Source organism: Nelumbo lutea, chromosome 1, assembly GCF_056320005.1.
Source record: "Nelumbo lutea isolate HS-2025 chromosome 1, American lotus-T2T, whole genome shotgun sequence".
NCBI lineage: Eukaryota > Viridiplantae > Streptophyta > Magnoliopsida > Proteales > Nelumbonaceae > Nelumbo > Nelumbo lutea.
In genome coordinates this window covers 21,297,498-21,324,424 of record NC_142684.1, presented here as the reverse complement: position 1 = coordinate 21,324,424, position 26,927 = coordinate 21,297,498, and the positions used below count along the sequence as shown (strand labels likewise).

General features: G+C 39.7%; 1 protein-coding gene across 2 annotated transcripts in view; it reads right to left on the bottom strand.

The window, feature by feature from the left end:
- MEI1 (transcription coactivator) overlaps nt 1-25,834 on the bottom strand; it is a 37,958-nt gene extending 12,124 nt beyond the window's left edge. Inside the window, exons 1-11 of one of the 2 annotated variants that reach the window (XM_088964566.1) lie at nt 25,507-25,834; nt 25,377-25,419; nt 24,718-24,839; nt 22,902-23,009; nt 18,643-18,787; nt 18,435-18,526; nt 17,330-17,423; nt 16,698-17,190; nt 15,122-15,264; nt 13,755-14,101; nt 12,541-12,708 (exon numbers count right to left, since the gene is read on the bottom strand). In XM_088964566.1, coding sequence (XP_088820692.1) covers nt 12,541-12,708; nt 13,755-14,101; nt 15,122-15,264; nt 16,698-17,190; nt 17,330-17,423; nt 18,435-18,526; nt 18,643-18,787; nt 22,902-23,009; nt 24,718-24,839; nt 25,377-25,419; nt 25,507-25,701 — 1,950 coding nt within the window. In that variant the 5' untranslated portion in view covers nt 25,702-25,834. The remainder of the gene's footprint in view (nt 1-12,540; nt 12,709-13,754; nt 14,102-15,121; nt 15,265-16,697; nt 17,191-17,329; nt 17,424-18,434; nt 18,527-18,642; nt 18,788-22,901; nt 23,010-24,717; nt 24,840-25,376; nt 25,420-25,506) is intronic. The other variant, XM_088964568.1, reaches the window with a different exon arrangement.
- Between the last annotated feature and the right edge of the window lie 1,093 nt (nt 25,835-26,927).

Genomic DNA, 26,927 nt, shown 5'->3' with positions numbered 1-26,927 from the left:
ATACATTATGTATGTCAAATAGTTTTAATGTAGAACTGATAAATTTATAATAAATCAATAAATAAACAATTTTTAGTGATAATGGTGCACTGCTACAAGCCTACAATACTAATATTACGTCTACATATACACATACATCATATTTTTGCATGTTTGTTGATTAAGTATTTGACTTTTAACCAATATAATAGTTTATGAATCCCCATTTTATCTTTTAGAAAAGAAATTCCAACAACTTCAATGATATTTCAGAAAGCTTGTCGGTATTCAGAATTTTGAATACTAAATGTTTAATTCATTAGTGATTTTCAAATATAAGCAATATGTCAGTAATGCAAGGGGAAAAGAAGATTCTAGTGTCTTTTGTATATCCCCAGAATCTTTACCAAATGTTAACAATATTGCAAACCATGAAAGCCATTCAGTTGTTTTTATTTACTGTCATTCCCACTCTATCCAACAGACTTAATTATCTATATTAATGACATAAGTTTAGTTTTGGATCTCTTGGGCCAAATGACATACAATAATAGGAAACTGAGATGTGGTTGATAAGTCCTCACTTCTGTTCTGCTTCCGGTGAGCTGGTTCGAAGGAACTCGTCGTCCTCCTGAAATGGATGTGAGGTTGAAGACGAGAGAAAAGAGAGAGAGAGAGAGAAATATCAGGGGAATTATTCACTGCTTTCATGCATTCGCTGATAGGCCTAATTAGTGCATGGCCAGCTACACATTGTAACCAACTCTGAGCGTCCTACATGATTCTTTAACAAACTACGATTACTTTTCAATACATGGACGTCGGGTATACACGAATTTAACGGGTGGTGCCATACGCGTGATGCGTGGTGTTCTGGGCTGAAACTTGGGCCTGCTGGGCCCGAGTTGCTCCATCTGGATTGACTTCTTCTTTGGACTTAACATTCCCGCCTTCTTCAAGAATGACCTTGTCCTCAAGGTCAAAGGTGGGAAACTGCTTCCGAAGTTGGTCATAATCCCCCCACGTGGCATCTTCTTGAGGCAGGCCATGCCACACAACCAAAGCCTGCTTATGGACCTTGCTGCCCTTTCGAACCCAACGTAAATCCTTAATTACCAGAGGTTCGAACATCAATGGAAGCCAAGCAAGGCTTCAGAAGGCTGACATGGAAGATGGGGTGCAACTTGCATTCTGTAGGTAAGTGGAGGCGGTAGGCAACAAGCCCAATTCGCTCTGCCACCTGAAATGGGCCAAAATATCTTGGAGATAGTTTCTGGGATGCCCTCCGAACCAGAGATGCCTGTCTATACGGTTGATGCCGTAGATAGATCCAATCCCCAACAGGGAATTCTAATTCTCGATGCTTCTTATCATAGGCTAACTTCATTCGTTGCTAGGCCTGCTGTAAGTGGAATTTGAGGAGCTTAAGTGTGTTGTCTCTTTCCTGTAATTGTGCCTCAACCTCAGCTACCAGAGAAGTGCCTAGCTCATAAGGCAAGATAGAAGGGGGTTCACATCCGTACAACACCTTGAAGGGAGTTGTTCCAGCTGAAATCTGGAACGTGGTATTATACCAATACTCGGCCCATGGCAGACACTGGGCCCATTGTTTGGATCTATCACCCACAAAATATCTTAGGTATGTTTCCAGGCAACGGTTGGCCACTTCTGATTGTCCATCCGTCTGAGGATGGCAACTGGTGGAATGCAACATCTGTAACCCTTGAGCTGTGAAATAGGCCTTCTAGAAAGTACTCATGAAGAGAAGGTCCCGATCTGTTAAAATAGACTGGAGTGTTCCATGGAGCTTGGCCACTTCCCGAATGTAAGCCTGGGGCACTATGGCTGCTGAGTAAGGTCAGGAGAGGCCTATAAAGTGAGCATATTAACTTAGTCGGTCCACCACCACCAACACCACCGATTTTCCTCAGAACGTGGGTAACCCAGTTACAAAGTCCATCGTGACTTCTTCCCACACTCTCTGGGATGGGTAGAGATTGCAATAACCAGGCCGGAGTCTGAGTGCTATATTTCTGCTGCTGGAAAGTAGTACATTGGGCTACAAACTCTTGTACCATTCGTTTCATACCCTTCCAATAATAGTGGGTTGCTAAGCGTTTGTAGGTGCAGAGAGCTTCGGAATGCCCTCCTTGGGTCGAGTTATGGAATAGCCAAAGTAACTCTTTTTTTTTTTTGATGAATAATAGCCGAAGTAACTATTTGGTGATACTTGGACTCTTCTGACACCATCATACGACCTTTGTAGAAGAGAATGTCATTCTGGATTGTGTACCCAGAAGCCTGTGCAGAATCCTCAAGGATTTGGGCCCAAATTTGGGTTAAATGGGGGTCATCATGGGCTTCCTATTTCAGTTGGACAGATAGAGGGTAATTCAGCCGTGACAAGCCCATTACGTGAAAGTAATCAGCTCTAGAGAGTGCATCCGCCACCGCATTAGAGGGCCCGGACTTGTATTCAATAGTAAAGTCAAACCCCATTAACTTGTAGGCCCACTTATGCTGGTCAGGGCCCAAAACTCATTGCTCCAGTAGGTGTTTGATGCAGCAGTGGTCTGTCCTAACAGTAAACCTTCGGCCCAGGAGATATGCTCTCCATTTCTGAACCGCCAGTGTGATGGCCATGAGCTCCTTCTAGTAAGTAGACTTAGCCTGAGCCTGAGAAGAGAGAGCCTTGCCGAAGTAGGCCAATGGTCGGCCCAACTGCATCAGAACTGCACCTATGCCTTTACCTGAGGCGTCAGCCTCCAGTATAAACTCCAGATTGAAATCAGGAAGGGCCAATGTAGGTGGGGTGGTTACAGCTTCCTTGAGTGCCTGAAAGGCTTCTTCAGCTTCTTGATCCCACTCGAAGGAGTGCTTCTTCAGCAACCATGTGAGAGGCGCGGCAAGGACCCCATACCCCTTTATGAACCGGCAGTAATAACCAATTAGCCCCAGGAACCCCTGAGAGCCCGTGGAGAGCTGGGCCGGCCCAAGTGATCATGCATTCTATCTTTTCTGGGTCTGTATATGCCTGTTCACCCGAGATGATGTGCCCCGAGTAACTGACCTAGGTCTGCCCAAATGAGCACTTTGAAGGTTTAGCGAACAATTGATGTTGGCGTAGTAGGCCTAACACACATTGCAAATGTTCCAAGTGGGAGGCCCAACTTTAGCTGTAAACAAGTATATCATCAAAGAAGACAAGCACAAATAGGCACAAATATGGTTTGAAAACTCCGTTCATGAGTCTCTGGAATGAGGAGGGTGCATTGGTTAACCCGAAGGGCATCACTAGGAATTCAAAATGCCCATCCGAGGTTCTGAATGCAGTCTTGTATACGTCCTACAGGCAGACCCAGAGCTGATGGTAGCCTGACCATAGGTCCATCTTGGAAAAGTATTTAGCTTGTCCCAACTCATCAAATAGTTCTTCAATCAGGGGTATTGGATATCTGTCCTTAACTGTGATGCGGTTCAAGGATCTATAGGCCACACAGAATCTCCAACTACCATCTTTCTTTCTTACCAAAATTACCGGGGACAAAAATGGGCTGCTGCTGGGCCGGATAAAACCTTTGTTTAACAGTTCCGTCACCACTCTCCACTTCCACTCTCTGATAATAGGGTAGCAGTAGGGTCTAATGTTGGCAAGTGGGGCTTTGGGTTGGATGGGAATCTGGTGGTCATGGGCTTGAGGGGGTGGCAATGAAGTAGGTTCTTGGAAAATGTTGGAGTAGGTCTGTAGTAATAGCTGGAGCTGTTGGGTTTGGCTTGGGGAAGGGCTAATGTTTCCTGAGAGTGGGGTGATAATGGGCCCAGTAGGCATTGAGCCCATGCTCACCAATAAGGGAATGAGTCATATTGACAGGTCTTGAGTATAACCTCCAAACTGTCAGCAGTTACGGGTTGGGTCTTAACCCCCTTTAATGTGTAGGAACTTCCCTCATAGGTGAATTGCATTGTCAAGTAAGCCCAATTACAAACCACAGGGCCCAGCAACTATAGCCATTGTATGCCCAAGACAACATCTGCCCCTGTGAATTCTAACGGGTGTAGGTCCACTTTAAAGTTGTAACCCTGAATCTTCAATTCAACTGATTTATACCTCCCATCACAAGTGATTTGGTGGCCATTGGCCACGTTGACTACAAATGGAGAGACGGATTCTATCATTAACCCGAGTTGCTTGGCTAGTCTGGGAGTAATGAAATTCAGAGAGCTCCCATTATCAATCAAGACAGCCACTCTCTTCCCTGATATCTACCCTTGGACCCGCATGGTTCTTGGGGCCTGGTAACCAGCCAGGGCTTGAAGGGAGATAACACAGTATTCTACCTCCGGCACCACCCCCATCTACTGAACCCCCGGGTCGCCAATTTATGTTTCAAAATCATCCTCTCCTACTTGTAGGAGATACACATGTTGGGCCTTGCATTTGTGACCCGAGACGAATTTTTCATCGCAATCATAGCAGAGACCTTTCTCCCTACGGGCCTGCATTTCTGTCTAGGATAGTTTCCGGTAAGGGAGGGCCAGTGCTCCAGTCCTCTTGTTAGGTGGAATTGGTAAGGGAACCGGTTTGAGGGTAGTCGTAGTTGGAGTCAGAAGAAGAGGACCAGGTTTTGACTCAATCTTGGGATAGGGTCCTTTATGGGTTAGGTCCGCTTGAGGCCCAATAGGCCTCCCTAGCTTCTTAAGCTGGTCCAATCTCTCCTCCTGGAGCTTAGCCAATCCCACCACTGCCATCAAGGTGGTCGGCTGCATGGTATTCACTTCTATTCAGATGTCTTCCCTGAAGCCTCCTATAAAACATCCCACCAAAGCGGCCTTCGGCCAGCCGTGAACTCAGGTGGCCAACCTTTCAAATTCGTTCTGGTACTCGCTCACTGTTCCCATCTGTCTCACCCAAGAGAGTGATTCATTGAAGTTTTCATAACCAGAAGGACCGAACCTCACACGTAAGGCTTCAGTCAGGTCTAACCAGGTGATCTGTGGGCGGGTCTTATGGTACCATTGGTACCACATAATAGCCTCACCATCCATGTGTATGGCGGCAATTGAAACCCTCTAGTCTGTTGGGGTCTCGTGGAATTCAAAGTAGCGTTTGGCCCGATAGATCCAAGGGACAGGATCATCACCTGAGTAAGAGGAAACTCGATTTTGGCAGCCTTGACTAGAAACGCTCCACCCCTCCTAGCACCGCTGCTGCTAGATCCTTCAACATCCGTGGGTCTCGATGCCAAGGACATCCATTTGAAATTTTGAACTAACCTACCAGAGCTGAGGAGGTCTCTTTGATTTCTCTCAACTCACTGGTGGTCTGCCGCACATCTCCTTCAATGTAGTCGGTCCTCTCTTCTGCAGACGAAGACCTAGTGGTTGGCATCGTAACTGGGCTTTGATACCAGTTGATCAGTCCTCGCTTCTATTCTGCTTTCGGTGAGCTGGTTCGAGGGAGCTCGCCCTCCTGAAATGGACGTGAGGTTGAAGACAAAGCAGTTATAAGCATTGCTGTCACTTGGATCTAGACACCATGGGCCATAGCATGATATTCAGCTTCAGCACTAGATCTAGACACCACATTTTGCTTTTTACTCGTCCATGTAACAAGGTTCCCTCCTACAAAGGTGCAATAGCCACTAGTAGACTTTCTGTCACTTTGGGACCCAACCCAATCTGCATCTGTATAAAATTCAACTTTTAAATGCTCGTGCTTTTGAAATAACAGGCCAGCACCAGGAAACTTCTTTTGATATCGAAGGATTCTCTCTGCTGCGTCAAGATGAGAGGACCTAGGAGCATGCATGAACTGACTAAGGACACCAACAGCATATGCAATGTCTGGGCGAGTCATAGAAAGGTATAACAGTCTCCCTACAAGCCTCTGAAACTGTTTCACATCCTTGAGAGGTTCACCTTGGTTGTCACCTAATTTATGGTTGGGGTCAATGGGAGAGTCAACTGGCTTCACCCCCATCTTCCCAGTGTCCTAAAGTATTTCCTTTGAGAAATGAAGATACCCCTCTTTGATCGAGCAACTTTAATTCCAAGGAAGTATCTGGCAGGTCCTAGATCCTTCACTTCAAACTGAGTGGCAAGAAAAACCTTCAACCTCTGAATTTCATCCTCCCAGTCACCAGTAACAATTATGTCATCCACATATACAATTAGGGCAGCAATTTTACCTTCTCCTCTTTTCACACACAGTGTGTGATTTGATTGACATTGTTTGTATCCTTTCTATTGAACTACAACATAGAATCTGCTAAACCAAGCTCTTGGTGATCGTTTCAGCCCGTATAAGGACTTCTTCAACTTGCACACTTTCTGTTCATTGCCTTGAGCCAGAAAACCAGGGGGTTGAATCATGTAAACTTCCTCTTCAAAGTCACCATTCAAGAATGCATTCTTGATGTCAAGCTGGTGTAGATCCCAATCCAGATTAACAGCAAAAGAGAAAAAAACTCTAATGGAATTCATCTTGGCAACAGGGGCAAAAGTTTCTGCATAATCAACTCCATACACTTGAGTAAACCCCTTTGCCACTATGCTTGACAGTGAACACCCATTTACATCCAACTGGAATCTTTCCCTTAGGAAGATCAACAAGTTCCCATGTGCCATTTTTATGAAGGGCATTAATTTCTTCCTTCATGGCATTTGTCCATTCAGGAACTAAAAGAGCTTTTGCCACATTCTTGGGGATAGGGACACTGTCAATAGAGGTAAGGAAAGCACGGAATGAGGGTGAAATGTTCTCATAGGAAACAAAGTTGGAAATTGGATGTTTAGTGGTGCACAATCTAACACCTTTCCTATGAGCAATAGGACGATCGAGGTCATTAGCAGCAGAAGAATCATTTTCAATAGAATTAGGAACATCATTTGGAGCCAAGTTACCTAAGTGAGTATGATCCTCCCCCAAGGAGTTTGGTGGCACTGGAGGTACAGCTTCCGAATTCTCCACAGCTCTTGAATTTGGTTGGCCTTTGCGACAACGAGAAAAAACACGAAAAAGGCGGAGGATCAAGAAGAAAAGGGAGTTTAACCAGTTTCTCCTCATGTCTACACTCCCCCTGAGGAGAAACAAGAAAAAAATGCTCATCTTCAAGGAAAGAAACATCCATGGAGACATAGAATTTCCGAGAAACAGGATCAAAACAACAATACCCCTTTTGAGTGAAAGAGTAACCAAGAAATATGCAAGGGATAGCACGAGAATCCAATTTCCCATGGGTGGGAAACAGATTTTGGACAAAACACCGACAACCAAATACACGAGGAGGAATAGAAAGAAGGGGAGCCTTAGGAAAGAGAAGCTGATGTGGAGCTTGTACTCTAACCAATGAGAGGGCATACGGTTTATAAGGTAAGTAGAACAAAGAATAGCTTCAAGCCAAAAACGTTTGAGGACATTCATATGAAGTAGTAAACCCTGAGCCACTTCAAGGAGATGTCAGTTCTTCTGTTCGGCACACCATTTTGTTGTGGTGTGCGGGCACAAGAGCTCTGTTGAAGTGAACCACGTGAAGCAAAGAACTCCGTGAGGTCACTATGAAAAAATTCTTTTGCATTGTCTGATTGAAAATTTTGAATTTCAGTTTGAAATTGAGTAAAGACCATCCGCCGGAAATCTTGAATGATTTTTGGTACTTCTTCCCTGGTTCACATCGGATATACCCAAGTATATCTAGAATAATCATTAATGAGGGTAATGAAATACTTGTAGCCACTCTCAGATGGTAAAGTAACAGGGCCTCATACATCAGAATGAACAATGTGAAGGAGATTCAGATTTACTACTTTTCTAAAGAAAATGAGTTCTACAATGTTTACTTAACTGACATGTTTGACAAGAAAAATCAAAAACAGACATTGACTTAAATAGATCTAGGAATACAACTTTCAAAGACTCAAAAGACAATGACCAAGACGATAATGCCATAAATAGACTTTACTCTTACAGGACTGACTCATAGACTCTGTAACATGAAGACCAACCTTATTCTCCAACATGTAAAGTCCATCAACCATACGTCCCCTACCAGTCGTCCTCCCCGAGGCCAGTGTTAGACAGTTTTGTATGCCCTTAGCTTCAATCCGGTTTGATGTACTTTTGATATTTAATGTAAATAAATAAAGTGCATGTTTGATTCATGTTGTTTGGTATAATTCTGTGTAAGACCCTGAAACTGGACACTTATAGAGACTCGTGTTAGTTTAGCCATTGGATAAGTCTGGGGAGATTTATCCTACCAAGGCTAATACTGGTGTGCCACCAAGTGTTGGGATGGCCTGTCTCGACCACCAGGGTAAGACCCAAGGCACATGCAATATGGAATTACTCGAATCCTTGAACCAGACCAGATTTCCAGTATTGCCCTGGACCTTAGAGACAGATGGGCAAAACTGGAAAGTTACACCTGACCCCTAGACTCGATTATGACACTTCACTAGGTGTCGGATCGGGTTGTCTTTGATATGCCAATCAGTGAGATCCTAAGCGGCGATCAAAACCTGGGTATGTTGGGACAGTCTGAGAATTCATATGAGTGGGTGATCATAATGACAAGATCAACCCCTTTGTCGAACAAAGGTAATGATCGGGAATGCACTCTCTCTGATGGAAACCAAATTGCCGGCAATTGATTTCAATCTTTGGAATTTTGTTTTGCAAAATTAATATATACATATATATATATATATATATATATATATATATATATTTGTACGGTTTCTGTTTGCAAATGGATGCTGAGAGGTTAAGTGTAAGACCATTTAGGATAATACCTGATGGGCTAATCTTGCACCTGCCCACAGTCCATGGGTTTTTATAAGATGGCTTGGCCCAGGGACCACTTAATGTAAGTGTTGGGCCCATAGGGTCCATGTGATGGGCTTAGGGGTTCACTGAGCTTTTCAGTGAATTCGGCTGGGCCTTGTAATAAAGGCTGGACCAAACCCATGTGGCTGGTGTGTAGATCAATGCTTGGGTCCCATGCCATACAAAGAAGCACAATTGGGCAGTAGATTGGAAACTAGTTAAGCACTAAACACTTAATGGGCCAAAAGCCCATTTCGAGCTGGGCTGATATGATCACCCATCTATGGGGCGGATCTGAGATTAATGTTAGCAAAAGGATTGGGCCTTTAACCTTATCCACTCTGGGAGACCAAATTCAAATCAGATTTGAATCTGGTAACCTCCTGATAAGATCACGAGTAAGCTAACTTAATCTGCAGATAGGATTAAGATAATCCCCTATCCAAATACTGATTTGGATTGGGATAACTCCTAATCTAAGAGGTTTCTTAATCAAGAAGAAAAGAGGAGAAACCCTAAGAGAGAAAATAGACTTTCGAACTAAGGGTTCAAGCAAGAAAGCATCCTGCGAATTGAGATAGGATCTCATACACACTCCAAAGAGAAGATAAGCAATTCAGCCATCTTCATCCCAGGAGTTCTCCTCCAGCCGCCGCCATTCCTTCTGGCAAGATTTGATCTTTGCAGGAGAAAGAAATCAAGAAATCAATTCTTGACATCAGTCTTGTAGAAAAGACTGAAAGAGATTTGGTGCTCAGAGTTTCCAGAGGATTCTTGAGAAGGATCCAGTGTGTAGGACGCACTCTGCTGGTTTCGTTCCACATACAGTTGTGTCATGTTCAGCAGGAGTGGATCTTGGTGTCCTCAGTGGGCGTGAACACCAACTTTGGGAGATACTGCTTCTTTGGGTCAGGTATAATTCCTCCATTTCCTTTTGGTCCAGATCTGGTTTGATTATGGTTCAAGTAGAATCATTGAATATTGTATTCAAATTTAGGGAATATGATTCCCAATTGGAAGAAGGTAGGAAAATTTTTGAAATTCGCCCACCCATTCCGCAATCTTTTTGGCGTCCATTTGATGGATCCTACCATTCTTTCAGCTAAATCCTGAATCACACAATGAGAAGGAAAAAAAAAGTCACTGAGCAATTCAAGGAATTAGTAACACTACTAACAGAGAACAAATTAATGGAAAATTTTGGAACATGAAGGACGTCAGAAAGGGTAAGACCAAGAGGAAGAGAGAGGGTTCATTGACCAGCTATGGAAGTGTATGATCCATCGGCTAGTCTCACCTTGTCTCTTCCAAAAAGAAGGTGACGGGTTTGAAAGTAAGAGGACGTACCAGTCGTGTGTTTTGATGCTCCAGAATTAATGATCCATGGAGAGTCATGGGTATGAGAAGCAACATGGAAAGTTGTGACAGGGTTACCTGACGTAGATGCAAATGAGGTTGAGGGAGGAGCATCCATCTGACGAATTGCTCTACCATAGAGCTCTAAATGGTCACAGAAGGAATTCATAATATCCTCCCTCGGGTCAGATCCAATGAGATGTGTCTGAGTCACAGTAGAAATGGGGGGCTGATTCTCCCGAGTAACCATGTTGGCCTTGTGGTGTTTCTTTGTACCTTGCTGTTCGGACCTCTTATTCACATCTGAACCTTGCTTCTTAGTCAGATCTTGAGCCCATTTTGGTTTCCCATGAAAATCCCAACAGGTATCTTTGGTGTGTCTAGGTTTCTGGCAATGAGTGCACTGCAATTTGTCTTTATCTTCAGTTTTTTTCTAGAGATCTCCTTTCCTGGAAGAAGATCCCACACTAGTAGAGACACCCCCTTTTGCTACCAACACAACTATATCCCCACCAAGGTTGTTCATCAGATTTCTTCTGCTCTCTTCAAATTGTACAAGAGCATAGACTTCTTGAACTGATGGGAGATCCTTAGAGCTGAGAATCTGTACTCTAATAGATTCATACATAGGATTCAGACCATGTAAGAAGGCAAACACCCTTTGCTCGGAGACAAGTTTCTTGTACATTTTGGCATCCTCATCACACTTCCAATCCATACTCGGGTAATGGTCCAACTCCTTCCAGGCAGAGGTCAAGTCAGAGTAATATATTGATAAACATCTCTCCCCTTGTCTACAAGTAGATGATGTTGATAAATCTTGGCATAGTGTCGCAATTCTGAATATGTAGATTTTGCTTATTCCCATATTTCATTTGCAGTTTCAGCCCACATGAAATTCTTCCTTATTTCAGGTTGCATGGAAACCAACAGCCAAGACATAACCATACTGTTCTCCTGATTCTATCTATCATATTCAGCATTCCCAGATGATGGTTCTTTGATTCTCCCATTAATATAGCCTATCTTCCCCCTTGCAGTGATGTATAACTTGATCCCTCTTGACCACTCTAGGTAATTTAAACCATCAAGAGGGACAACAGCCATAGCAAAGGATAGGTCACCCCCACCCATTCCATTTAACATTGAGGAAACTCCTTCAGATGTGGCTGAATCTTTACTACTCATGATTTCGGGTTTAAGAAAAAAACAGCAACCAAAGGGGTACTGCCGTACAAAGCTATTTCAGAAACAGGTCCTGGCCTACGGTTTCACTGGGAGCAAAGACTGAACACTGTTGTTGCAGTACTGGAACAGGTCTGTATGACCTACGGTCTTGTAGGAATCCAAAAAACAACACTGCAGTTGCAATACATAACCAGGTCTGTATGACCTACAATTGTACAGAGGTCATATGACCCCCCAACAGAATGGAAAATACAGGGTGAAGTTCACCACACTCCTAATCGGCAAACCTGGTAGCCGAACAGTCGATGACTGAGATCAATACAACATCTGCTTCAGGGCATCAACAGTCCATCAAAGGGGTAAGGAAATACAAAAAATATTCAGTTGAATACATCTGCTTTGTTAAAGAAATACAGTCCATCAACAGTCCATCAATCGGTTGAACAGTCAATCAGTAGGGCAGCCGAATAGTAGATGAACAGTACCACTTTTAACTTCAGATGATAGCCTCTCTGTAAACCAGAACTCCCTCTACAAACCTCAGATGATAGACTCTCTACAGTCGAACAGACAATGAATACAACTTCTAGGCTGGAAGATGAAAAGTCTCTATAACTTCTGGGTCAAACTGAATACAACAGATTAGCAGTTCAATGGATACAACTCTAGGAGATGAAAAGTCTCTATAACTTCTGGGTCAAACTGAATACAACTGATTAGCAGTTCAATGGATACAGCTCTGGGAGATGAAGAGACTATCTGCTCGACATTGAACAACAAGTTTGCTTGACACCACCCTTCAGGCTTGGACGACTTGCTCTGATACCATGTTGAGCAAGAGCAAGAGAAGAGAAGAGAAGAGAGGAGAGGAGAGAAGGAGAGAGGAAGAGAGGAGAGGAGAGTCGAGAGGACTGAAAGCCCCTACAGAACACTGTAGGCGAGTGCATAAGTTATTATTTATACTAGTCTAGTCGTACAACATAAAGGAGAAAATTACAACTGTACCCTTGCGGTACTAAACCTGGGTACAACAACATCTGTCAACAATAACTTCCTTTAGCAACTCCCATAAAAGACCCACACAATGCAGTTTAGTGGAATATAAAGAATAAAAAGATTAAAAACTGCACCACAGATAAAATCAAAGCATATTAAAAGAAGCTAAAGGAATTTATCCAAACCGTGCATACCTCTAGACAGGATCTTATCCAGTGGCTAGAAACAATGGTAGACTCAGAACTATCATCATGCCTCTGCATCAAACCATGACATTCAATGGAAAAATGCACTTTTTTCTTAACCCGGTCATCAACTATTACTCCTCCCCCTTGGTTAATCCATTCAATGATTTCAGCTCTCTGTCCAAAAAGAAAAAGAAAAGAACACATAAAAATTGGCTCACGAAATAAGACAAAGGAAGTAGTAGCCATAAGAAAAATGGCATCATAAAAATAATGACAAAAAAGGGATGAAAATGTCTAGAACATTTCTACAGAAGTTTGCTTAAAATTGGCATGCTCCAAATTCTAATTACCAGTTGATGATGACATGAAGACGACTCAAGGTCAAGAGAGCAGATAATGTAGCTTCTATACAGTTGAGATTGATCTGTCTTGTTTCTAGAGTATTTAGTAATGAAGCATAAGTAATAAAGAGAGATGATGAATCAAGTATCTGTTTAATGAACCTTAATAATGATATGCCATTAAAAACGAAGTCTGAGTAGATAAATATGTCTTACCAGTATAATTATTATCAATAAATGTTAATAAGAGAAATATGTTAAACTACTACCCTTCAAAAATTGAAAGTGATCAATGGCTTTTTCTTGGTTGGAAAACCTTGCCTGATACAATTAATAATATTGGTCATATAACCATTGACAAGAAATGTGGCAACAACAAGTTGGAAAATTTTTTTATCCCTTTCGGGACCTTGATTGTTTCTAGGGCTTATAAGGTGAAGAACAAAGAGATGGAAAAATGATAGAAAAAAGGAGTAATTGAGTATATGTTACATGACCCCAAGTCCCTAATCATCATAAATTGATTTTTTTATAACAACTCAATAGATGATAGTTCCATTACATTTATGACAACTACCAATCAATATATACACCCATTACCTTCCATATATGCGAAGCTACCATAAATAGTTATGATTCACAATTACAGTATTGATAATATGAACACATAAACATACTATTACATTATATACCACCATGCATAGTATGATAGTAATAAAAATATTATTGTGCTATTGTATCTCATTAATATTATGCCATAGATAATAGTGAATATTCAAGGTTGGACTGGTTCCCACCTTATGTACAAACTGAGTCCATGAGATTTTTATAGCCCAGCCTATCTGGTGGTAAATTGAAGAAAAGGGCATGGAGCCTTACCCGATCTTTTGGAAAAGAATTTGAAAAGCAAAATAGTCGACCCTGGAATATAGTTGATGTTCTTCCATTCTTAGCGGCCAATGTGGTAGAATCATGTTGCAATTTCTGTTGACCCTTTCCCTCATCTTTTACAGCATAAATCACACTTTTCTGTTCAGCTTCCTGGACTACTTCCAAAGAAGAGTCATGTTTTAGCTCTGTTTCTAGTGTTATTCCTTTTTCCAACTTCCCAGCTTCAAAGTTCACATCCCCAAATACTTGACCACCAGTTGACATGCTGGAAACATTTTTCCCTTGCTTCAAACCAGAAGTGCCTATAACCGCTACTTTGTTAGAGCATATAGAATCTATGCCATCAGGGAACTCAGTTAGTAAAGAAATATCAAGGAAAAAAGTTGATAGGCTTCTAGGTCAAAAATTACCAGACTAATTGCAGGTTAAACTAATATAAAAAGGTGCTTAAACCAGTGTTTTAAAAGTGCAAGGCGCAAAAAAGGCACAAGGGCCGATTTGCGCCTGAGGCGTGCGCCTTTTTAAGAAAGGCGCAAAAAAGCTAAAAATTTCAAAAAAAAATAAAAAAAAATGCCAAAAAAATTTTAAATATGCAAAAAATTCAAAAAATATTAAACATAATGTTAATAAAAAATATAAACTTAAAATTTAAAATAAATGTTTTAAAAAACCTATTATCTAAAATTAAAATACATAAACATAACACGTAAAGCGTATTCAAATGAAAATTTAAAAATAAAAGCAAACATATAAAGCATTTTCAAGCATGTAAAACCCACAATCTCTTTTTCTCCTTAATTGCATTGCTTCAAGTAGCTAATGTGATGTAAAACATATTGCATTCTTGATTCTATGAGTCACCTTTGTACCATGCCCCTCGAGGCAAGCCTGAACAAGTCTATGTTAGGGTCTGAAATTCTTATTTCTCACATAAAAAATAATGATTTTATAACTTTCATTGCCTGTTAAGAAGATATTTTATTGCAATGAATGAATGAACATTAGCAAATAGGGGGTTCTCGGAGCTTTGGTGAGCGAGCGAAGCAAACGAACCGGAGCGGAGTAGACCCAGCCATTAGACTCAAAAAAAAAAAAGCAAAAAGCTCAAAATTTTAAAAAGGCGCATCAGACGCACACCTAGGTGCACTACGTGTGCACCTTTTGAAAGAGGTGCGCCTAGGACATGGGCGAGGCGCATACCCCAAAATGCGCCTCGCCCGTGCGCCTAGGCACGCCTTTTAAATCACTGGCTTAAACTATGAACATCAATGAGAAAAAATAGGTCAAAACCACACAGCCTTTTAAAGTAAGTGTTCCACATTAATTTATCAAAAAAAAAAAGTGTTCCACATTACCTTTTGGAAGTATTAAATCATAAGCAGCATGCCTCTGGGACACAGGAACTTCTTTTCTTTCTCGATCACAATCTTCTAGCCAGGCAGTTCTAACCGCATAAATGACGCCCAAAGCTGCAAGGCGCCTCACTTCCTTCTTTTCACTGAGGAAAGAGAAGAAGCTAAGCACAAGAAACAAGAAAAGTAGTTCCTAGTCTTCCTATACCAGATTTGAGCTACTTGAATGTGCTTCTGCATTTCTCAGAAATAGTTAAATAAAAACATGACGACCTCAAGTCGCCCAATACAAGAGAGACACCTACATAAGTCTATAGCATTAAAAAGAAATTCATTTGAATAAGTATGTGACTTGAGAAAATTAAAAAAATAAAAAAAAATAGAAAGTTAGCCAGTTGGAGCATTCTCTAAAGGAATATGATATGGTACTGAGAGAATAAGTCAGTTTATTATTTCTACATCATATTTGATAATATTCAAATATATTTTGCCACTGTTTATTTGAGATACTAGAACCAACTTGTTCATTCCAAAGCATTCCACTTATTTATCTATATGTGATCCAGGGGCCAAAGAGACAAATATGGGATTTTCTGAAATTTTTATGTATTTTTAGATAGTAATGACACATTTTGTTATTTTATAACATTTCTCTGGAAGCATCTAGCTACAGTTTGTTTATGTCCTGTGTAGTCCTCAGATACTCAGTGCAGCCCAAGACTCGGAAGAAGCACCCATGATTGGAAAGCTGAAGAGCTGCTGCCACTTATGGGTGAGATAAACTAGGTGAGTTTGCAAGTGCAATCACAGGATAGAAGGTGGTGGTCAGCTGATAACTCTGGACAGTTCTCCATTAAATCTTTCTATAAGGTGTTGTCTGCACAACATGAAGAAAACATCCTTGAAAATGGATATGGAGTGTGGATGTCCCATCTAAAGTTTCCTTTTCTTATGGACAGCAATATTCTAACTATTAACCATTTGCTGTGAAAAGGTTTGGTGCTGGATAACCATTGCTGCTCAGGTGGATTGGAGGAAGAATCTGTACATCATTTGCAAATCTAATTCATTGCAGTGAGTCTTATATACAATCTGGACTCATTTTCTGAAGCTTTTTGGAACTCAGTGGGTAATACCGAAGAATTTAGAGTTCTCAGTGATTGAAAGACCTATCAACTATCTGAAACCAAGAAACCCTTACCTTATGGCTATGTTTGGTTTTAAGGAAAATGTACGGAAAGGAAGGGAAATGTACGGAAACCTATACAAGATTTGTAAAGGTTTCCCTACCTTTCCCTATTTTTTCCTTCAAACTAAACATAGCCTAAGTAATTCAATGACCCTCAAACACTATTCTATCGATCGATACTTCCTAAGCTCCAGACCTCATCCTACATCAATTTGGTATAAAAGCAATTGGTCCAACATCAAATGTGCATGCTAATACTGAGATTCTAATCTAACTCTTTTGAATATATTAGACTTTCTCATAAAAAAAAGGAACATCTTTCATTGGGAACTGTTTGAAAAAATAAAAGATCCTGAACATAGAATATGATTTTAGATCAGGTAGACTTACTTCTCCGTAGGTGTTCCCACAATTATGTGTGTCAACTTTTCATTTAAGGACATATGTCGAGAGCCCCCACCTCTACGCACCATATTCACAAGTTTACGCATTTCATCTGGCTGGAATCCAACAAATGATATTCTGCAATCTGACAAGTACAAATCATCACCTTCAGTTTGAGAGTCATCGGCAATACAACCATCAAACTTTCTTTCATTATCAGGTTGCAAGCAAGGTTTTACACTCTCCTCCTCTTTGCTAAAGATAGTAGCATCAGAAAATGATGAAGACATGTTCTGGGAGAAGCTCATTTCTAAATTAAGATCTCCAGTCACAGAAGACTTGACAGACTGCAAATTTGTATCTGCAATAACTGAAGATGGGAAAGGTTGAAAACTTCTGTCACCCTTCTCTTGGATGTTCTTCCCCTTTAAACCAACTCTCACAGTATTGCTCGAAGAAACAGTTCCCTGAACAGCATAGGACTCCTCATCGAGGCATGCTATCATAAAAAATGAGAAAAATCTTTTGTCAAACAATATATTTAAGACCTTATAACAAGATAAAACAGAAAATGTGTTACAAACCCAACAAGAACCAGATATTAACACATAGTGCATGCCAACAAATCCAGACGTTACCTCTTCTAGCAACCGATTGAACAACCCATTTCTTGGTTACAATATGAATGCAACCCCATTTTCGTGCAACCATGTATTTGTCACCTTCAGGAGCTTATGGAATGTCAAGGACAAATCTTTCTGTAACTAAGTAACCACTAAGAAATCTCAAGTTCAAAATGTAACAAAAAGTTCCCAGAACAATGTTATAAACAATTCATCACAGGAGAAAGAAAAATGCGTCCTATCAAATGGGAACAAGGAAGCCACCCTAGGAGGTCCACTAATTACTAATGATATAAAGGTTCTTCACTCAAGCATGCACATATAAAACCCAATGATCCTGGACCTCTTACCACTTATTGACTTCATAGTATTCCAAAAGTGGAGAATTCATAGCCCTCCAAGATATTTGAGCAGCTAAAGGTTCATCAATAGAAACACAATAGCTTACCAGGAGTGCAGAATCAGCCTATCAGGTTGTTTTTCATGCTTCCATAAAATTGAAGCTGATATAATCCCTCCTCTTGTTGTCTTAGTTCATAAAACGATAGAATATAGAGATGTTTGGCATTAAAAGCAAAAAACAACTTCCTGTTGAATCTAACAATGTCACACATATATAGTTACTGTGAAATGGGTTTGCCATTTCACATACCATCCTTACAGATTTTATTTGATTCAGGGCTTTCTGGAAAATATGTTTCAGGAATCAGTGTAAAGAAGATAAACTAAGAAACTTCAAATTTAGTCTAAGTGTCAATGTCATCCCAGTAGGATTACAGCATGATCATCCACATAAAAAAGCCTACTCCTGCAAAGCCTAGTTTCTTGATCCTTAGCTAGAAAGTGGAAAGGAAGAATGCCAATCTTAATAATTCAAGGAACTACTATGTGGCATGTTCACAAACCACTTAATTGACCATCTTTGGTGTATCACCTAATGCCATGTCAGAACTTTGCAAATTGCAACAGTGCAGGTTGGATACCCCAGAAAATTTTGAAACATAAATGTACAAGGCACACACACAAAAGTGAAGTGATAAATAAAACATTTCTTAAGACCAAAAGTCAAAACACCTATTTCTAAGGAATAGGCATAAGTTTTAGTTGTTGCAAAGGATATATCAGCAACTAAATGTGTACAATTTCTGGTTAGATCAGGAGAATATTTCCCACCATTCTGCAATATAAGCTTTTCAATCTCCTTCCGCTCATCTGAGTGAAATGAGCACCTTAGTACCCTTATATAAAAAAATAGCTCAACATAAACAGCATTAAGAGAAAGCTAATATCACAGTTTAGTTAAAGAATATTTGACTTCATATGTCAACCTGGTGGGATTCTGGTAGCACTAATGGTCAACCCAGAAAAAGGAGGAACCCTATAGGGATCCTGAGGCACAACACGGTGCTCACTCCAGCATTGATACAACCAATTAATGGTGACAATTGGTTTCTTTAGAATGCTTGAAGCCCACTGCAAAAGAAAGAAACTTGAAATGAATCAGTAATAATATCTCATTGAAGTTGGTTAGAAAAGAACAGACAGAAAATTTTGAACTAGCTGCATGGCAGCTATAGCTACTAAGATAAATAGACATCAATCATCAAAAAATTAAAAGATTGCAGATTAAACCTAAATCCAGTAAAGATACAAGGCAATAAAATTTACAGACACCAGAGAAGATAAAAATCAATGGCAGCTGCATCAATGGATACAGTGGAACTAGAAATAATTATCAATTTGAGCTCCATCCCACAGAATTGACAAATCAATATAAGTTACTCTAACATTCAGTGTGCAAAATATATTTTTATGACACATAAAATCCTAGAAAGCTTACAAAAGAATAAGTCTGACGCCTCTAACAATCTATACACCCATAACAACAGCGCAATCCAATATTTGCTTTCTAGTTGAAAAATGGTCTCTTGCTCATCATGAATTCAAGGATGTGTCATGAGAAGATTTTTGAGAGCAGGTTGTAATCTTCCTTTGGCTTAGTTTTGTGAGACAGGTGCTTAGGGATGACCACTTCTTCCCTGGGCCCACACTGCATTGCCTGCCCCAGCCCAGGCAGCTGGCCCCACCCATAAGTTTAGTATAGTAGTATAGTATAGTATAGTATATGTATATGTATATGTATATATGTATAAATAGTAAAAAATTAAATACATTTTCTGTATTCTAAATATAACTTTGGTTTAAATTTTAATTTAAAAATATAGCTTCATTAATTTATTCAAGCATGCCTGGATGTCCGGCCCTGCACATACATCTATTATCCAAGGTTCAAAGTATTCATACGATACGAGTTTCGGTCGTATCGCATCGGTACTTAGAAACGGCCGATACATACTTTTTTTTTTTAGTTTTTTTTTCAAAGTTTAGTTTTTTGGGAAGCTTATAAGATATTTTTATTATTAAAAAAAATTGGGGGTCCGAAACCCCTGGAAACAGGTGTTTCGGATCATATATTTTTCAAAAAATACGATACAATACGCCCCGTATCGGGCATATCGTATCGGTACTTTGAACCATGGTATTATCAGGCCCAGTGTGAGTTGGGCCAGACCGGGGCAGCCCAAAATGCTCTTATTACCCTGTAAAATCCCAACCCGGTCCATGGTCATCCCTACAGGTGCTTGTAATTGTGTTTACAACTTTCCATGATATATGCACCTCACTAATTGTGTTCACGACTTTCTATATTATCACTGTGATCTCATGCTTCCTAGCTCAACATTTTTCTATGCACCATTATGATTTCCTACTGTAGAAATACCTAGAGAAAAATTCTCCACATGCTATAACCCAATAAACAACTTTGATTCCAATTAACTCAGTAAGTATTTCTACATTAGTTTCTATTTTTTTTTCAAACAATCTTGCATTTCTCTCTCCCCAAATAAGTCACAGAACTGGAGGGATGTACTAATTGAAGGGGATTGTAAGGTGGTCGTTACTTGGCTAAATTCTGAAGAGGACCCCCCTTGGAGGTTCAGATTTTGTTAGGGAAGCACTTTTCCTGGGCAGAAGTTTGAATTGCTTGTTCAAGTGGACTACCAGATCTGCTAATTCCCTAGATGATTCTTTGACCAGAGCAGAAGTATCTAGACAAGGTTGTGACTGGGGCATGCCAGGTCCTGGGCTCTGTTGTAACAGGGGTGTCTATAAGTGTATTTTATTGTGTGTCAGCATTTGCTGTTTTGTGCTTGTTCCTGATGCCTTCTTGGGCACTTCAGGTCTACCATTTCATTAATAAAATATGTTAATTTTTATCAACAAAATGGTTTCCTACTTCCAATCCCATTGTAATTCCATGCTTAAACCTTCTGACTTTGTTCACTAAGCTGCATCACATGACACTGGAAATCAATTAAATCAGCATGCCTACCTTAGTGAGCATCAACTAGTAGTGAAGCCATACACAAAATATAAAGGGCCAAGATTATGGAAATTAAAGCAAGACATTTTAACAATCTAACTCCCACCTAATAAAACAAACCAACTTTTACCTAATAATCAAACTGACAAACTAAACTGCCGGCTGGAGACAGATCCTTTTTTTTATCAGTAGAAGAGTAATTTTATTAATCAAACTTGAAGGTTACAAAAGGGTGGGTGTAAGATACATCCGAACAGTACAGAAGTCTATAAATTTGCCCAAAACAAGTGTTGTCTGAAAGCAAAATCCCCTTGCTTTGCTAGAGTGTCTGCCATTCCATTTGCTGTTCTTCTCACCCATTTGAATGAAACATTTAACTCCCTTATTAAACTCTCAATCTCCCTGAATTTGTACCGGAAAACTCAAGGGATTTGAGTACTGCATCTTGTCCAAGAAATGACTACCCCAGAGTCCCCTTCCACTTCTAAATTTTGGACCCCAAGTTGTTTGGCCAGTTTTAGTCCCTGCAATAAGCTTCCCATTTCTGATGTCAATGCATCCCCCCTCCAATGGTCCTGAATACAATGCACAACTCTTCCTTCTGAATTCCTGAAAACACCCCCTACTCCAGCCAATCTGCTGGTTGGAGACAGATTGAGAGCATCTTAGGATAGTATGTTTGCTCTTAATGTACAAAAATGAGAAACTCCATTTACAAAGAACCAAAACCCACATTGAAAATTCTAAAAAACCATAAAGGAAAAGAATGACAAAGACCACAAAGTGGCATTAAAAGAAACTCCGCTAAACATGGAAAATACCATTTCTGACATCAAATTAATCTTACTATCCATTTGGAAAGGCTTTCGCAGCATGACTTTTTTAGATTTCACACTTTTCAAGGCACAAGAAATTGATAAGCGATCACAGGGCCACTTACCCAACTGTCTGCTCAAGCCAAAATAATACAGATTGAGTGAAGAAACAAGCAAGTTGTCTGTGTTTTCATTTTAAAAATTTTAATGAAAGAAGTTAAGAAATACACTTGCAGTAATTCAGAAAATACAGGAAAAGAAAAAAAGGAAGAGAAAGAAGAAGAAAGAGGATTCAGCAGTAGGTTGTGGAAGAAGAAGAGAAGGGAAGAGAGAAAAGAAGTGTTTGAACCTCTCTCTCTCTCTAGCCCCCTTGATCTCTTTTATTAACTTAATTCTAAAATTAAGTACAATTACCTGAATGCCCTTAATGGGGTGACCAGCACTAAAGAAATAATTAAAGAAAACAAAAAAAAGCCCATAACCAACAAACATAAACTTAAAACACTACTTCAAAGAAATAAAAAACACTAAGGCCCATTCAGCCCATTCTCACTACAAAAGAAAATACCCATTTTACTCTTCCTTTTCATTCAATTTTATTTTTTTAATTGCCCTTATCATTTTATTTTTTTAATTGCCCTTATCATCTTTCTTAATGACAAAAGTACCCAAATGAAACACAAAAGGCCTAATTAATTTCCTTTAGCTGCTACTGTTAAGCAGCTATACTTGAGCTTAAGCCTGCTTAAGCCCTCCTAAACAGGCCCTTAGGCTCAGTTTAGAAGGAGTACAAATACAAATATGCATAGTACAAATACATAAAAACAATACAAAATACAAGGTTTTGCAATCTACACATTTGTATTTGAACTCCTTCCAAACTGAGCCTTAATAAAAATGGAAAAGGAGAAACTGAGGAAGATATTAAACTTGCATGAAGAATCTAAAGAAAAAGCTAGTATCATTTCCAACTGTCTAAGTATGAATATAGAAACAACCAACAAAACATTGAAAGAAACATCAGTTCATCCACATAAAGTGCAGCACTATGATAATAATTAATTTTTGTATAAGATGGAATGTTAGGATAACTTTGTCTTTGTCATGATATCTGCTTGATACAAGCATTATCCATAGTTCCATACATTTCAGTTTATATAAAAAGATTGTTCAATTTCTTACCAAAAAAAAAGTTTATATAGAGAGACAGAAAGACACTCAAACATGCAAACATACATGCACACACTTAAAGACATGTAAAAGGCCAAAAACAATTAACTTTGTTATGGAAGATTGCCACGAATAAAAGAAAATATAGCAAAAGATTAGGCTTATAGAGAGTAAGAAAGAAGTTATACTACACATATTGTTAGGTGATTGCATCTACCTTGTACTTTGCAGCCAAAACATTCTTTACAATAACAAAGCTAATATCCAACACTGCCCTAGTATGCAACACCCCACCCATTGCTGTTACTAGCTTTTCGATCTTCACCTGCAAAACATATAGAAGTGCATATATTATCATGAAAGTGATGTGGAGAGCTACTAGACCTGTAATCTTATGGTAAATATGGGAACAGAGGAATAAAGGCTGTTTAAAGAGCAATATAGAACATTTTTTATAGGTAAAAAGAATTTTATTATCAACAAGGAATGTTAAGAACCCAGGGAGAAGTGTGTTCACCTCATCCTAGATCAATTAAGGTAAAACAGAAAAAAAAAAACAAATTACAATTGGGCCCAGAATAAGTGATCCCGAACAACCCCCTGCTTGGCTAGCGAGACAGCCATTCCATTGGAAAATCTCCTTTGCCATTGATACTCCACTGAAACCCCAGTGACAAGCCATTTAACCTTCTTGAGCTCATTCCTAAATTGCCAAGTAACAGTCTCCAGATGTTGTAGCCACCCCACTACTATCTTTTTTTTTTTTTATAAATGCCAGCCCACTACTATCTTGGAATCTCCTTCCACAATTAATCTGTTGAAATTCAGCTCCATTGCTGTAAACCTTGGACAACTGCTAACAGGTCAGCCCTTGTTGAGTCTCCCACTCCTGCTGGTCCAGAAAAACAGAGCTACAACATGTCCATCTTTGTTCCTAACGCCCCCCCCCCTCACAGAGGGGGCCAGGGTTTCCACAACTTCTCCCATCAAAATTAAGCTTTAGAGACTCGTTCACAGGAGGACTCCAAGACACAACAGTCCTCCTCCTTCTAGAACTAGCAGCCACCTCACCCCATTTCCTCCACAGGTCATCAAAAGAAAATTGAGAAATATAGAACATTGGAAGCTATAATTGAAAACATCACTTTGAAGGTAAGTTAAAGACTATGATCCAAGAAAGTGGGTTCCTCCAAGCAAATATAGGATAAAAATGAAGTCTGATGGCAGTTTATTTGGGAATCCAGGACCCCCGGGCATTGGAGAAGTATTTAGGAATGGACATGGATCAAGTGGCCCTATTTTCAGGTCCAAGAGACGCACCTAAAACAGAAATCTCTGCATTGTTGCAAGGTCTACAACTAGCCAAGCAGTTGAACCTTAGGCAAGAGGAGCTATGAGAGAAATTAGGCAATTAGCATGGGAGGTAGAGGCCACTTGTGAGCTTCTTTGTATGCTTGATGTGATCAGGGGTGGCTCCGTGAGAGCCAAAAGCTGTAAAATTTTCTGTATATATTTATTTAGAATTAATAAAAGCTATTATAGTTACTGATAAAAAAATCTTCATGAAAGTGAAAGAAATTAAAACAAAAAAGAATTTGGGTGATAGTAATAAAACAAAACTGAGATGGAGGGGATTCATGCTAAGGTTATTATTCCAAAATTTCATGCCTTTTCAGCATAACATCAAGCAAAAGATTAGTTATGGAGACATGTGATTATTTAATTTACTTTACTCTTTACTCTGAAAAAGTCAGTTTCATTCACTTTTTAGAGGTATTTTAGTCGCTTTGTGTGTTACCAATTTAACTCAATTGAGTGAATGAAACTGACTACTAGGATTTATCAAAAAGTTATAGGATTTTCATCTCATAAATAGATTTCACAAAAGCAGTATAAGCAGCAATTTTTAGAAACAAGAATTCACTTTTTAAATTTAGCTACTCTGAAATATTGGATCACTTCCATTATCATCATGCAAAAAGTCCATTCATTAGTTTCCCTCTAAAAGAAGGCATAGACAATGATTGAAGAACCTTTTCATCCTTCTCGAAACCTGATGCTAGAATTTTAACCCCATCCATTCCAAGGCAACAAGTGAAGCCTTGTTTAGGCAAACCTCTATTTTCTTTCGCACAAGATAGAATGCATTGGGGACCTGCACATTATAGAAAATGCATGGTAAAATAAATCTCACTCCCCAGTAGGGAAAAAGAATAAAAGAAAAAGCAATCATTAATAGCACTTCCCATGTGCAAAATACAAATAAATAATTACAAGAAGGTTTTTCTCTATAATACAACTCCTAACTTCATTAGTCAATCTCAGTCCCCATTCTCACCCATGCAAAATGAAGGGCAAATGGCACGAAAGTAACAGGAAATTAGGAAAACATGCATCCATTCCAATGTAAGCTCAACCAAATATTATATTGGAGAGTGGCATTCTAATCTCATAAACCAACTAGGATAACTCAACTCAGAACCAAATTCTCCTCAAAAAAGTTTGGCACTCCACAACTGTTCTGAGGCCCTTTATCAAACGTTGACTGAACAGTACCAAATTAGTTAAGTTCGAAGAGGAATTAGTACCGGTTCCAACAGAGACTTGAATTAACCACAAAAATATAAAGGGATGGAAACAACATATGAGAACCAAATATAAATAAGAAAGCGTAAAATTGTCGAAATAATACCAAGCAAATTACATCCTTTGGCTCTAAGATCCTCGAATTTCTCCTGCAACGAAGCCATCTTGTTAAAAAACAACTCTAATTCAATAACCGAGCTCAATCGAATTGAATTGGAGAAAGTGTCTTATTTTACGTGATCGGGCGAAGAGATAACGTGATAATCGTTGGGACCGTTCCGCGAGGGATCGCAGCAGAGAAAGACTTCTGCTCCGTTCTGCTTGAGGGCATCGTGAAGGGCATCAAAGATTTCAGGCGGGACGAGGTTCCGAGACATGAACACGTTCGCGCCCTTGAAGGCCTTGGGCATCATCTTCGGTCCCTCTCCCATTTCATCACTCGTGTCAAGCTTCAAGAAACTAAACCAGACGCGAAGAGAGATGGAGAGAAATAGAGATTTCCGACACCAAAGTGAAACAGAGCCAGTTTCCACTTTCCAGTGTTCTGAGCTTTGAATGTGGACTGAGAACAAATGAAACCAGATTATAGAGATTTTTGTCGGGAAAATAAGAACGCGGGAAAGTGGGTTTTGTAATGGAGGTCGATCTCGAAGCGAGGAATTCCCGGGTGAAGAAGATAAACTGATCATGGTTGGTGGGCCGGGCCCGGGCTGGGATTAGCACCTTGTATATTGTGGCTTAACATGGGCCCCGGCCGGGCTTGTGGGCCAACGAATAAGATAAACAAATATAATTTCCTATTATATATGAGTAATAAAGAAAGCAAAATAACATAAACAAATATCAAAATTTTTTTTTTTATTTGATTTAAACATGGAGAACTATCAATTATTCTTTACATAAGATTCAAAACATCATTATTAACAGCCGAACAAAGGAGAAGAGAGGTAGGAAAAGAGAAGAGAAGAGGAAGAGAAGAGAGAAGAGAGAGATTTGGAGTCTGCTACAATAATGCTACAATGCTGGTGACGCCAGTTTATATTAATATATATAGGCGACCATAATTAGAAGGGAAAGAACCCTTATGCCCCTACTTAAGTTACAACATAAAAAAACAAAAGAAAAAATTATTTTAATTTGTCAAACGGACCCTAACTCAGTAGAATACAAACATAATAAATAAAGTTAACATTCCAACACTCCCCCTCAAGTTGGGACATGGATGTCAATCATGCCTAACTTGTCACACAAATTATTATGTCGCACGTGTTGAGGGTCCTTGGTGAAGATGTCTACAAGTTGTTCCTCTGAACTAACATAAGGAGTGCACACTTCTCCACTCACAAGTTTTTCTCTAATAAAATGCTTGTCCACTTCAATATGCTTTGTTCTATCATGGAGGACTGGGTTAACAGCAATGTTGATAACAGCCTTGTTGTCACAATAAAGTGACATAGGTTTGTTAACTACAAAACTCAACTCTCATAACAAATTTTTTATCCACATCATTTCAGCAACTCCATGAGACATAGCTCTGTATTATGCCTCAGCATTGGATCTACCCACCACACTTTGCTTCTTACTTCTCCAGGTGATTAGGTTTCCTCCCACAAAGGTACAATACCCACTGGTAGATTTTCTGTCATCAATTGCCTCT